This window comes from Taudactylus pleione, unplaced genomic scaffold (assembly GCF_031769625.1).
Source record: "Taudactylus pleione unplaced genomic scaffold, aTauple2 ptg000762l, whole genome shotgun sequence".
In the NCBI taxonomy this organism is placed as follows: domain Eukaryota; kingdom Metazoa; phylum Chordata; class Amphibia; order Anura; family Myobatrachidae; genus Taudactylus; species Taudactylus pleione.
The window spans coordinates 2,115,613-2,130,317 of NW_028285164.1; the positions used below are offsets into that span (position 1 = coordinate 2,115,613).

Genomic DNA, 14,705 nt, shown 5'->3' on the forward strand with positions numbered 1-14,705 from the left:
TCCTCCTCATAGACCCACATGATGGGAACAGGGCCTAATGATGAGAAGCACCCAGCCCCGCCTCCTCCTCCTCCTCATAGACCCACATGATGGGAACAGGACCTAATAATGAGAAGCACCCAGCCCCGCCTCCTCCTCCTCATAGACCCACATGATAGGAACAGGGCCTAATGATGAGAAGCACCCAGCCCCACCTCCTCCTCCTCATAGACCCACATGATAGGAACAGGGCCTAATGATGAGAAGCACCCAGCCCCGCCTCCTCCTCATAGACCCACATGATGGGAACAGGGCCTAATGATGAGAAGCACCCAGCCCCACCTCCTCCTCCTCATAGACCCACATGATGGGAACAGGGCCTAATGATGAGAAGCACCCAGCCCCACCTCCTCCTCCTCATAGACCCACATGATAGGAACAGGGCCTAATGATGAGAAGCACCCAGCCCCGCCTCCTCCTCCTCATAGACTCACATGATTGGAACAGGGCCTAATGATGAGAAGCACCCAGCCCCGCCTCCTCCTCCTTCTCATAGACTCACATGATGGGAACAGGGCCTAATGATGAGAAGCACCCAGCCCCGCCTCCTCCTCCTTCTCATAGACCCACATGATGGGAACAGGGCCTAATGATGAGAAGCACCCAGCCCCGCCTCCTCCTCCTCATAGACCCACATGATAGGAACAGGTCCTAATGATGAGAAGCACCCAGCCCCGCCTCCTCCTCCTCCTCCTCATAGACCCACATGATGGTAACAGGGCCTAATGATGAGAAGCACCCAGCCCCGCCTCCTCCTCCTCATAGACTCACATGATAGGAACAGGGCCTAATGATGAGAAGCACCCAGCCCCGCCTCCTCCTCATAGACTCACATGATAGGAACAGGGCCTAATGATGAGAAGCACCCAGCCCCGCCTCCTCCTCCTCATAGACTCACATGATGGGAACAGGGCCTAATGATGAGAAGCACCCAGCCCCGCCTCCTCCTCCTCATAGACCCACATGATGGGAACAGGGCATAATGATGAGAAGCACCCAACCCCGCCTCCTCCTCCTCATAGACTCACATGATGGGAACAGAGCCTAATGATGAGAAGCACCCAGCCCCGCCTCCTCCTCCTCATAGACCCACATGATAGGAACAGGGCCTAATGATGAGAAGCACCCAGCCCCGCCTCCTCCTCCTCCTCATAGACCCACATGATAGGAACAGGGCCTAATGATGAGAAGCACCCAGCCCCACCTCCTCCTCCTCATAGACCCACGTGATAGGAACAGGGCCTAATGATGAGAAGCACCCAGCCCCACCTCCTCCTCCTCATAGACCCACATGATAGGAACAGGGCCTAATGATGAGAAGCACCCAGCCCCACCTCCTCCTCCTCATAGACCCACATGATAGGAACAGGGCCTAATGATGAGAAGCACCCAGCCCCACCTCCTCCTCATAGACCCACATGATAGGAACAGGGCCTAATGATGAGAAGCACCCAGCCCCGCCTCCTCCTCATAGACCCACATGATGGGAACAGGGCCTAATGATGAGAAGCACCCAGCCCCGCCTCCTCCTCATAGACCCACATGATGGGAACAGGGCCTAATGATGAGAAGCACCCAGCCCCACCTCCTTCTCCTCATAGACCCACATGATAGGAACAGGGCCTAATGATGAGAAGCACCCAGCCCCGCCTCCTCCGTGATCGGCTGCATCCACTCCCTGGCCTTCTCCCAGAGAGGAGAAAAAAGTCCCCCATTCTGATTTAGGTTCCTAAAGTTGAGTTTAAGCATACCAATGGTAGAGGGGCGTGGGGGGAGACTTATCAAAGCTTGGAGAAAGATAAAGTACCAACCAACGAGCTCCTGTCATTTTTCAAACACAGCCTGTAAAATGACAGTTAGAAGCTGATTAGTTGGTACTTGGGGGAAATGTATCAAGCATTGGAGAAGGTTTAAAATACCAACCAATCAGCTCGTAACTGTCATTTTTCAAATACAGCCTGTAAAATTATCTATCTTCAGGGCTTGATAAATCTCCCCCTTTATCTTTCTCCAAGCTTTGATGAATCTCCCCCATGGCCTGCTAGGCCACCCATAATCTCACTCTCTTCCCCAAACAAACACCCTATTCGGTTGTCACTCTGCCATTGAGTGGTTACCTTGTGATGTCTATCCCGACACTGTAACAGCCCAGCCGGCAACCTATTCACTATGGTTCTGACTGGCGGGAGAGTGAGACAATCCCCTAAAATCAGGATAGTTTTGTGGTATCTTCAAAGGAGCAAAACTGCACTGAAACTATAGCAACCAATCAGCACTTCTCTATCTAGTTATTCAATGAAAACTGGCATCTGATTGGTTGCTGTGACTTTAGTAGGAATTTGAGCAATGTTAGTATATAAACCCTTCCTGATGAAAGTATATATATGTATCTGTATAGCACGCTTGGACTTATTATTTATAATCTATGTCTACTGTTAGCACTTTTCCCCTAATGCCCATGGAATATTGCTGCAAATAAGAGGGAGGAGACAGATTCAGCAGTCATTATAGTAGCTTACAAAAAATGGGTTTTCCACTATTCATACACCTGTCATAGAATGCTGGGAATTGTAGTTCCAGGAGGGCCAGCCTGCTATAAAGACACCAGTGTTTCCTAATATGAAGTTGAAAGATGTAATTCATCTGCAGTATGTGATATATATATATATATATATATATACACATATATTGTGTGTATGTAACGTGACATGTAGATGCTGTCTTACCAATAAGGAAATGTTGGTGCAGAATGTGTTACGTGATGATACGTATGTCGGTAACATTGTCACATGTCAGCTGGCTCTGTGTGTGCCTCCCTGTGTGTCTCACTCAGTATACCCCCCACACACTCTCTCCCCTCAGTCTGTCTATATCTGCCTGTCTCTTCTATCTCCTCTCTGTGTGTGGGTCTCTCCTCATCCCTCTGATATAACGGTAGTGGTAATGCTCCCAGTGCCTAGCAGAGCCTGCAATGCAGAGAGTAGGGAGGAGAGAGGGGGGAGGAGAGAGTATGAGGGGGGAGGAGAGAGAGAGGGCACAGGGAGAGTATGGGTAGGGGAGGTGGGGGGGGGAGCATAAGGTAAAGGAGTGATGGAGAACACAGAGTGACAGAAAGAGGAGGGGGAGATGGGAGATATTTGGAAGAGACTTAGGTAACATTGTGGACAAATAAAACATAACAGAAGGAGACAGGGGAAGTAAGGAGCACACAAACATTACTCCCTACTATGCAAAAAGAGAGAGGAAAATAGGGACTGCTGACTCTTGCCAGGCCCAACATGCTGAAAAGGCCTACCGCTGTCTCCCATGAGAGCTCCACATGAGGAGCACTAGAAGACATGGCAAAAAAAAGCAGGGTTACATAACCTGATGTGGAACTACAAGTCCCAGCAGGTGCTCAGGCTGGCAAACCATATTTCTGCTAGTTCCAAATGAACAAGAGAGCCACAAGTGCCCTAAGGCCCTTCATAATGAGAGGAGGGAGCTGTCCGCTGGGCCTGGTGCTGACACAGAGCACTCCATGATAGACACAGATTCACTAATGAATAGAGTGGTAATTAAGACTCTGACTTTGTTGTCAGGCAACTGTATAGTGAGAGGCATGTGGCAGCTTTCAGACCCAATTACCCCCCTATGGGGCAACTAAAAGAGAAAAGCATTTAGCACTGTAACTCCGCAGCCCCCCCCCCAGTGTAACAATGACAGGCAGAGGGGGCAGAGGGTCAGGCCTGGGGACATTAGAGGAAAGGTTCTAAATTTTACACTGAGTCATCCTGATCAATGTGTAGCTACACAAAGGCGAGAGACCCCCATTAGCAGGTTCAATCTCATCCACAAAGGGTTAACAGACACCCCTGTCCCTATCCCCACAGGGGACACGATTTGGTCTGGGTCCCATCTGGCTACACATTTCCTGTCCCTCCTCCGCCCTCCTCTCCCCTCCTAAAAGTCATATTGATTCAGCTCTTGGGTACAGAAGCCCCTTCAGCTGCCAGACCCCCCCAATATCACAGCACCCCTGCAGGACTGATATCTTCCCTAGCTGGGGACCCTCAGCCAAGATTCCACCAGCCAAGGGGGCAGGAGAGGGAGGGGGGCTTGATCTTGTAGGTGGGAGAAAGCTGCACCTTTCCCATAAGACACAAGGAGGTGTATCTGAGCATCGCAGCATCCTCCAGCAGACTGCACAGTCAGGGACCAGTACAGCTCCATCTCCCTGGGTACATAGTCACTGCACGGAGAACCCTGGCTAGGGTAGATCTGGAGGGCAGGATGCCGGTTCTTCATGCCATCTCCTCGGTGCTGCTGATCCTGGCTTCTGTACAAGGTAAGGGGCATGGCTGAGACCCAGCAAACTGCTGCAGTGATACATGAGTGTGCATGGGGGACCCCATATGTATATAAATCATATTTATAAGCGTGCACTGCACAGAACATATACAGCAATCATCTGCATTATGTACAGGGGTGGGGGCAGGGGGCCAATATACTGACATACAAACACATGTGACCGAATACAGATTGATATGTTCATAGAAATATGCCTTTGGCTTTATATCGATGGATCGTGGGAGGTTTTAATAATAGGGGGCACTAGCATAGATCAATATTGTACATTAATCTGTCGCTATGTATTATGTCTTCATACTATTTATGTTAGATTCAGAGCTTTATATAAAAGGTTTATTGTATGTAAATAAATAAATATATATATATATATATATACACACACACACATTGAAATTTACATACATACATACAAACACACAGACACACATATATATATCTGCATGTGCGTTAAAACAGGCAGTGTATATTGGATTTTGCCCATGCCTGTAATGTTTGCAACGTAGTGAAAAAAAAAGGCCAGTGGTTTCTTTTGTCTTTGTGTATACTCTGTTGCATTATTGCTGCCTATTACCGTAATATATATGCTTGGAAATGTATTGTGTTACAATAATGTGTTGATAATACATAGCATGTGCGGTTATTGCATTAGGATGTATAGGTGCAGACATATAGAGATGTATAGGTACAGACATATAGAGATGTATAGGTGCAGACATATAGAGATGTATAGGTGCAGACATATAGAGATGTATAGGTACAGACATATAGAGATGTATAGGTGCAGACATATAGAGATGTATAGGTACAGACATATAGAGATGTATAGGTACAGACATATAGAGATGTATAGGTACAGACATATAGAGATGTATAGGTACAGACATATAGAGATGTATAGGTGCAGACATATAGAGATGTATAGGTACAGACATATAGAGATGTATAGGTACAGACATATAGAGATGTATAGGTACAGACATATAGAGATGTATAGGTACAGACATATAGAGATGTATAGGTACAGACATATAGAGATGTATAGGTACAGACATATAGAGATGTATAGGTACAGACATATAGAGATGTATAGGTACAGACATATAGAGATGTATAGACAGAGAGCAGCAGCTGATAGGGTGGTCGCTGAACAGCTTCTGAGCTCTCTGCGCGGCTGCTTGCATGTGGTTGCTGGGGGAGTCGGGATACTCTGCAGGCCTGTGTGGCAAGGACGGAGTTAATGGTAGCTGTACACATCAGGAGCAGACAGTGTAACGTGCCTGTCTCCCAGGAGTTAGGTTATCTTCCAGTATTCCACCCTGCTGTCACCTCTGTGACAGAGAATTTAATCAAGGCTGATCATTCCCAATCCTGTCTCTTCAATCATATCTTCATTGCTCACTTGTCTTCTCACCTACTCCTGTCTCAGCCTTCAGTATACACCTCTTACCTCTTCCTGTGCCCCCTATTCATTCTGTCCTCCTCTGTGGTAATATATGTGTAATTTCCACCCAGCTCTGACTTATTACCTTGTACTGTGTCCCCAGCATGCCTGAGAGACAGAGAGGCAGAGACAGAGAGAGAGACTGAGAGAGAGCGAGAGACAGAGAGAGAGAGAGAGAGAGAGAGGGAGGGAGGGAGAGAGAGAGTGATAGAGAGAGAGAGACAATGGGAAGGAGATTGAGAGGAATAGCAAGAGAGGGGGGGAGAGAGAGAGAGGGGGGGGAGAGAGAGAGAGACAGTGGGAAGGAGATTGAGAGGAAAAGCGAGAGAGGGGGGAGAGAGAGAGAGGGGGGAAGTGAGAGAGAGAGAGAGAGAGAGAGACAGTGGGAAGGAGATTGAGAGGAATAGCGAGAGAGAGAGAGGGGGAGAGAGAGAGGGTAAGATAGGAAGAGAGTGGGAGAGAGAGTGACTGAGCATGGAGATAGAGAGAGGGAGAGAAGGAGACAGTAGGGGAGAGAAAGAGAAGGGGGTATAGGTGGGCTAGAGATAGAGAAAGAGTTAGAGAGGGGGAGAGAGAGTGTGTATGAGAAAGAGGAGGGGATAGAGAGGGATAGAGAGAGTAGGGTATGGAAAGAGGAGATATAGGGGTAGAGAGAGAGGGACACGGAAAAAAAGAGAGAGTATAGGGGATAGAAAGAATAGGGGATATATAGGGGATAGAGAGACAGAAAGAGAGTGTGTAGGGGATAGAAACAAGACAGAGAAGGGTATATATTTGGGAGAGAGAGAAGAGGAGAGAGAGGATAGAAGGGGATATAGGGGGGAAAGAGAGAGAGAGGGATAGACAGAGTAGGATATAGAAAGAGAAGGAGATATAGGGGGGTAAAGACAGAGGGGATAGAGAAACATGAGAGTGTAGGAGATAGCAAGATTAGGAGAGGGAGGGAGGGAGAGAGTGTGTGTATGGTATAGAAAAATAGAAATAGGAGGGTATATATGGGGGGGTGAGAGAGATGGGGGGATAGAAAAAGAATGGGAAGAGAGAGAGAGAAGAGAGGGGGATATATGTAGGAAAGAGAGAGGATAGAAAGGGAAGGGGATATATGGGGGGGAGAGAGAGAGAGGGGGGGATAGAAAAAGAAGGGGAAGAGAGAGAGAGAGAAGAGGATATATGGTAGATAGAGAGAGAAGAGAAGGGGATATATGGTAGATAGAGAGAAAGAGAGGGATAGAGAGAGGGAGAGTAGGAGATGGAATAGAAAGAGAAGGGGATATAGAGAAGGGGGAGAGACATTAAGGGATAGAAACAGAAGGAGGATATAGGGTCAAGAGAGAGAGAAAGAGGGGGAGGATAGAAAGAGAGGGTCACGCATGCGCAAAGCCGCTGGGGAGGTAGTGAGGAGGCGGCGGAGGGATCCGCTGGGATTCCTCTTCGCATCCCCGGAACTTCTTCCCATAGGAAGGCGCGGGGATCCGAGAAAGATCTGAACATGGCGCTTGTTCTCGGAAGCAAACTCCGAAAACGTTCAGTCTACGGAGTTTGCTGAATACCGGAGGGGGGGTTCTATCAGACCCCTGATGATGAATGGCCCGGTAACTTAAATATACGTAAACTAGCTTTTCCGCATGGTTACCGGGCCGTTTATCATATGATGAATAGGCCCCAGAGAGAAAGAGACAGAGAGGGAGGGGAAAATTTGCGACAATAAAAATCCTGATTTGCCTAAATGTATCACAAGTCAGTCGCAAGGACCGGAGCACATCCCGGCGATCAGTAGACGTAAGCTTTTTATTTTAGCCAGCTGCTGCGGTACTGCGCATGTGACGACGTCGATTGGTGTATGTACGAGCGGACAGCAGTGGGGATAAATCTTGTGACTGTAGCCCGCAGGCTATAACAGCCTAACGCCATCTAAAGATGGCATTTGCTGCTGGGTCCAAGATTCGCATACGGGAGCTTTGTAAATCTGACAGCTTCATAGCCCCTACAGAAAGTTATGGGGCTGCTTCTGCTATCGGAAATGGAGGGACTGTGGCAGATATCGGAGAGGGGGACCCTTAATATCTGTGGGTATCCCCCAAAAACTGGGGTGTTTTTGCTGTTTATCCCAAAAATATTACTTGCTAAATATGCCCCATAGAGAGTATTAAAGAGGGAGAAAAAGAGAGAGGGTGAAAGAGATTAAGGGCCATATTCAATCATCGCAGTTTTTTCTGGGATAAAGTATCGGGCACGTACCCGCTTTATCCCCGTATTCAATTAGGATCTGGCGAAAACGGGACCCGGCGGAAAGGCAAGTATGGAAGTCCTGTCAGTTTTCGGGAAATCATCCTGGCACCCCCCCCCTAAAGATGGTCTGACATGGGGGATCACTATAGGCACCCCCGATTTGGCCTGCTGAAGGTAAGTCAGGTTTTTAAATAGCCGCGGCAGGTGCATAAATGCGCCTGTGAAGAATAGCATTTATCTTTTTTTTGGGAGGGGGGGAAATAACTATGCCCATCAAATTTGGGGTACATGAAAATGGGTGCAAGCATATTTTTAAGTCCCTAAAGTCATTTTTTAAAATTCTCCAAAAATCCACCTGCCGCTACCACCCGTATTCTAGAAAACACCTGCCGCATATTTGGGAACCCCCCCCTGAGTCAACTTCGCTAGTTTAAAACTTTGTTCCCCAATATTTTTTTTTTCGCCTCCAAAATGAACGTACATTTTTTGGGGTGTCCTGAGGATTTTGAAAACACAGAATACTTTTAGAAGACACTTCCAGGGATGCAGGCTATTTTTTTTTTATCCCGTACCCCTAAACCCCAATTCTGCACTTTTTTCGCCATGTATTACATGGTGAAAAATGATCCCCGTTTTTTAACAAAAGCTTTTCGCACCGGCGAAAAGTCTTTGAAATTGAATATGGGGATAATTGAAACAGGCGAAAATGACGGACTTTTCGCCCCATATTGAATATGGCCCTAAGTGTATATTTACTGCGTTTTTTTAGAAGTGGATTTGTTGTCCATAGCAACCAATCAGATTCTAGCTATTATCTTCTAGAAGGTGCTAGATAAATGATGAGTAGAATGTGATTGGTTGCTATGGGCAACATCTCCACTTCTCTAAACCTGCAACTGTAGTAAATATACCCCTAAAGTGTGTCTGTAGGGGGATAATATGGATACAGGTGACATGCACACAATAGAAATCTTATCTTCATGACATATAATCAGTCAGGTGTCATATATAAATGTACTTATCACCTACTCAAAGTGGAACAGCCATTTTGTGGGCTGAACCTTTTTTTTTTACGCTATCGGTTCTCTAGGAATATCGCAAACTGCCTTACGCCTCAGTGATGTCACTAATTCCCAGGAAACTGTATAAACTGTTGTCCCATAAATAAGAGTTCAGCCCACAAAATGGCCGCCTCCAATGTGATTAGGTGACAGGGACACTAGATTGTGTGTCACACTGACTGAAGGCATTACAACTATCACTGTCTATAGCATGTGTGCATACTCTATAGCAAATACCGTATGCTCCAATTGTACAAAGCAGCAGACAATGGTGGGGCTATACACTTATTATGTTTTTATCATTTGTCAATCTCTTTATGATACCATCATTGCTATACTGCCGGACTTTTGGTGTGTGTTTTAGTACCGCTGTGTCAGAGGGAGCATAGTAGGGATAATGGTTACATGGGTGAGAGGACAGATAAGGCGCATACAGCTGTGGCTCGGACATATTTACTGGGTCCTGAGAAAAGTAACACACGGGGTAAAATTTACTAAAGTGAGAGTTTTAGAAGTGAGTTTTAAAAGTGATGTTGCCCATAGCAACGAATCAGATTCTACTTAACATTTAACTAGCACCCTCTAGAAGATAACAGCTAGAATCTGATTGGTTGCTATGGGCAATATCACTTTTAAAACTCACTTCTAAAAACTCTCACTGTAGTAAATTTACCCCTAAGCCTTTATCTTCTGCCCACAGGACTGCCCCTGCTGGATGAGGAGGCCACAGAAATGCCTGATTTTCTGCACACATCACCCCTGGGGCGCTCAGACCCTGTCTCCCTTGAGCAGCTTGTCCACAGGGCTGTCATGAAGAAAGACTTTCTGGGACAGGACAGCTTCTTTGCAGGTGAGATAGATGAATGCTAATTGCTAATGAATATTATTTTGGGCTACCAAATGGCTGTTCCTAATGCATACCTCCCAACTGCCCCAGTTTAGTCAGGGCAGTCCCAATTGATGGTTTTTAGGGGAGGGAAGATGGTGTTGGGGCGTCCTAGTGTTTTGGAAGCGCTAGGCATACTCCCAGGAGAGTGGGGGCGCTGCTGTGATATGGCCACACGCCCTGGGACATGGCCACACCCCTTTCATACTTGTCCCAATTTATAATGGAAGTGGATAGATCCCCTTCAGTACCTATCCAATTTATAATTCCACAGTGTTGGGAAGTGTGTTTATATGTGTAGGTGACAGGTGCTCTTCAAACACCAATTATGTTTTAAAAGACCATGGGGGAGTATATGTAAACACCTGCAAAATGCAGGTATTGGCACAATTCCAGCCTGCCCAATATTTTAAAGTGGCAATAATTTAAAAATGCAAAACCAACCTGGTTTTGCCTGCAAACGATTGCCTCTTTAAAACATTTGGTAGACTCGCCAGGATCTTACTGATGCCCTGCATCTCGCAGGCAATTACATTTCCCCCTATATCTTAGCGCAAGTAAAGCTAATATTTTAAATGAATGTGGATCAAAGTACTTTTTTTACTGATTGAAATAACATGCCTACAATAACTAAATGTTTTACATATGTCCAGCATGCACTCTTTCGTCACTCAGCAGCCCATGGACCTGATTCAGACCCGCTCGCTAAGGGGCGATCGCTCGCTCAGAGCGATTTTCGCCCATCTGCGCATGCATATACATCACAGTGCGCGTGTGCGCAAGCAATTCATTGCGATCTGCTTTTGGTAGCTCGTAAGTCACTATCAGGTCGCTGCTTTGAGTGACAGATAGCGCCATTTGTGGGTGGTAACAAGGGATGGTGCTTGCCAACGCAGGCGTGTCTGCCCGCCAAAACGGCATTTAAAGGGTGTGCATAATTAGCAAAGTAGCATCATTGTACACGACACCTGCATGTATTTCAGCCCGCATTGATCGCAGTGCTTGCGGCGGGGAAAGGCAACCCCAAGGGCTGCGAGCAGCTTCGATGGCTCACGATGGTCCCGATTAATCATACATTTCCCAGAGATGACGTGTGTTGCGAGTGGCAAGGGGGCATCTTCAGACACTTGCGAGCGCACTTTGCAGTAGCTCGTTAACACACAGTGGGCGTCCTTACGTGACGCAGTGCGAGCGCTTAATTTACATATCCAGCCCCTTTCTGCAAGCGAGCGATCACATCTTGCGAGCGGGTCTGAATCAGGCCCCATGTGTCATGTTAGGAGAAATAGCTTCTCTGAGCAGGCAGAATGTGACTAACACACTTGCCGACTTGCCCTGCAGAAATGCGGAGCATGACTCTCACTGTCAGCTGTACTGTAGTGGGATCATGGGGCCTGATTCAGAGACGGGCGCAAAAGCCGTCGCAGCTGCGATCTGTCATGGATTGCAACTGTGAAAATATGCAAATGAATCACTCGCCGTTCAGTGCTTAGAAGCGCCCACTGACAGCATCTCCCATCCGCCGCTCACGCACAAAACTGGAACATCGAACACAGATCAGGCGGCCATCAGCATTCTGAGTAAGTCGGACAAATCGCTCAAAATATCGTCTAGTGCGTACTCACTAGACAATATTTTGAACAATTTGGCTGATTCTGACGCATCGAAATGACAAATCGTTGAAATAATCAAGTGTGTACCCACTATGGACCTGATTCAGACCTGCTCGCTAGATGCGTTCGCTCGCACCCAGCGTATACAAATCCAGCGCACGCCCAGCAAGACAGGCGATCGCACAGCAAGGCGTTAGCACGCCCACTATGTCTTGGTGTGCGATCACTTTGTGTATGCAGATGCCCACCAGCCATTCTTAAGACGCCCACTTGCGCATGTTATCTCATGGAAGTGTATGCAACCATCGGTACATCGGGTACCATCGGAAGTGAACGCAGTGCTTGAGGTTGACTGTACCCTGCCGCAAGCACTGCGAGCACTTTAGTCTGAAATACAACCAGGTGACGTGTACAATGATGCTGCCTGTTAATTATGCACGCCTCTGCAACGGCGTTAAGACGCTCAGGCACGCCGGTGTTCGCACCTCCACTCCCCCGTTGGTAATGGCCAGCCCGTCACCACCCACAAACCGCTTCTCCTGTCACTCACTCTACTGGGCAGTCTGTGCGCAGCGAGCGAACGCTTCCCAAGCTTTCGCACTGGTTCGCACACGCGCACTGCGATGTATATGCATGCACAGAATGCGAACATTGCCCAGCTACGAGCGAACGCTTCAGGTCCTATGTGCGCTCCCGCGACATCGTAGGTCGCATCATCAGGTCTTGCATACATGCAGCTCAATCTGACAATCTTGTTAACGATTTCCCGCAGTTCGTGTAGTGTGTACACTCTGTAGGACGAACAGGCGATATGATAACTATTTATAGTTAACGATCTAACCACCAAACGATGCTCGATATATCGTTCGGTCATTTGTTAGATTGCAAAGTGGGTATGCACTAGATCGTTTGTCCGGGAGTTCAAGGGAAATCATTGCCGACCATCGCATCGTCTGCAAGTCTAGTGTATACCCAGCATAAGCTGCCACAGACATAGTGGGTCTCTATTCAAGCAGAGAGCTCTCCTGCTGCCAGCAAGGACGCAGTGACTGATTTATGGACGCCCAGAAAACAGTGTTTAAACGGTCCGACGCGCCTGCGTTTCTCTAACCACCCCCCGTTACCTCCCCCCAAACGCTGACTACCTGTCACTCGTTTTGCGAGGAAATTCAATCACTGTGCATGCTCTGCGCCTGATTCAGACACGCTCGTGAGCGCTTGCAACCCGGTCGATGTTGCCCAAGTGCGCATGCGCACGACGGAGGCTGCTCCATCGTGCGCATGCGTGAGACCCGAATAACGACGGCCAAGCCGTCGTTATGGGTCTCGCACCAAAGGGGGCGTGCTGTCGATGGTGATTGACAGCACGCCCCCTTTGGTGGGTGTGGCTGCCCAGACGGAGGCATTCCCATGGGAACGCCTACCGTCTGGGGCCGGCCCCACTGACATCACTAGCGATGTCAGTGGGAATGATTTTGGCTCTGATAGAGCCAAAAGCACTCCAGGGCTTGCGGCAGCGAGACCCTACCGCAAGGGTCTTGTTGCAAGCCCGATGGTCACGATGGTCTTGACCATTGCGACCATCTTCCTGGCCGCTCGCTATAGCTGTGGGTGGTCACCCACAGCTATGCGAGCGGCCAGGAGGCCGCTCCAAAAAGGAGGAGGGACGGCCCTGATTCAGAGCGAGTGCTCTGTCAGAGCGTCCGGCTCTGAATCAGGGCCTCAGTGCGGCTTACACACATGCGCACTAGCCAACAAATGCTCAATCTGTGTAAATATCAGCGCTGCGTCCATCTATGAATCGGGCCCACAGTCTGGTCATCTTTGTGTTTGTAACACACGTGCAGCTGTGTAATACCGTACAATTCTGTATCTGACCCAGAGAGTTCGAATGTCAGGGAAATACTAAGGCCCTGATTCAGAGGCGCTCGCAAAAAGCGAGTGCTTGCTCTGAATCAGGGCGGGCGCTGTTTTTTATTAGTTGCGGCCTCTTGGCCGCTCACATAGCTGTGGGTTACCACCCACAGCTTATGCGAGCGGCCAGGTGATGGTCGCGATGGTCAAGACCTTTGCAACCATTCGGCTTGCGACGAGACCCTTGCGGTAGGGTCTCGTTGCCGCAAGCCCCAGTGGACTCCTGCTCTAATAGAGCTGGACGCTCACTACTGACGAGTGATGTCAGTAGGGCCGCCCACAAACGGCAGGTGTTCCTTCAGGAACACCTCCGTTTGCCCAGCCACCCCGCCGCCTCGCCTTCCAAACGAGGCGATCAACATCGACAGCCGCCCCTTTTGGATGCGAGTGCTGGAGCGAGTGCTTTGTGTGCTCGCTCCGGGGCTCGCGCACTGCCTAACAATCGACCTGCTTGCAATCGCATAGCGCTTGCGAGCGGGTCTGAATCAGGCCCTAAGCTCAATGCATATGACAACTTCCAGGAGGCGGGTATGTTGGTCCTTCTGCGACTAACTACATAAAGAGTGTGCAGGTGAAGTGTCTTTGTGTTCACTCTCTATATATACGGATGTAAATGACTGGCATTACACAATGTGTCCTAGGCTTCCTTTCCGGCAAAGCACTGACTATGGGCCTGATTCAGCAAGGAACGCAGTTTCTAATACGCATGCAATCGGCCGATTGTTGCGTCTGCATCGCCGTGTGCAAACTGGCCACTGAGATCGAGACTGCGATCTCAGTGGCTGCGCAGACCCATGGCAGAGTGATTGACAGGAAGTGCCGTTTGTGGGCGGTCGGCCGAACGCAGGCCTGCCAGTGCGTTTGAACGCCGTTGCAGGGGCGTGCATATATTATCCACTGAGATGCCCTACGCAGCCTTAGATGAAGTTAGCCATTCCTGAGTAAGGTCAGGGCTTGTGCAAGTGTGCGTGAGGCTGCGATGGTGCTCCATTGTACCGATGGTTTCGCAGTCTTGCTAAACATTACGAATGTGTGTAAGGTAAGTGGGTTTCCTTATGTAGTGCAGCGGCGGCATAGCGATCGCAATGGATTAGCATACTATCGCAGCTGAACTGCGTGCGTATTCGCTGTTGCATTCGCATTCTGCAGTGAATCAGGCCCCATATGTACAG

At 48.5% G+C, this 14,705-nt stretch overlaps 1 protein-coding gene across 4 annotated transcripts in view; it reads left to right on the forward strand.

Annotated features, from left to right (window-relative positions):
* The first annotated feature begins 3,990 nt into the window (after positions 1-3,990).
* Positions 3,991-14,705, forward strand: part of SEZ6L2 (seizure related 6 homolog like 2) — an 88,902-nt gene continuing 78,187 nt past the window's right edge. For 2 of the 4 annotated variants that reach the window (XM_088457532.1, XM_088457535.1), the window contains exons 1-2: positions 3,992-4,366; positions 9,821-9,970. In XM_088457532.1, coding sequence (XP_088313658.1) covers positions 4,312-4,366; positions 9,821-9,970 — 205 coding nt within the window. In that variant the 5' untranslated portion in view covers positions 3,992-4,311. Of the gene's footprint in view, positions 4,367-9,820; positions 9,971-14,705 lie in introns of all 4 variants that reach the window. The other 2 variants (XM_088457533.1, XM_088457534.1) reach the window with 2 other exon arrangements.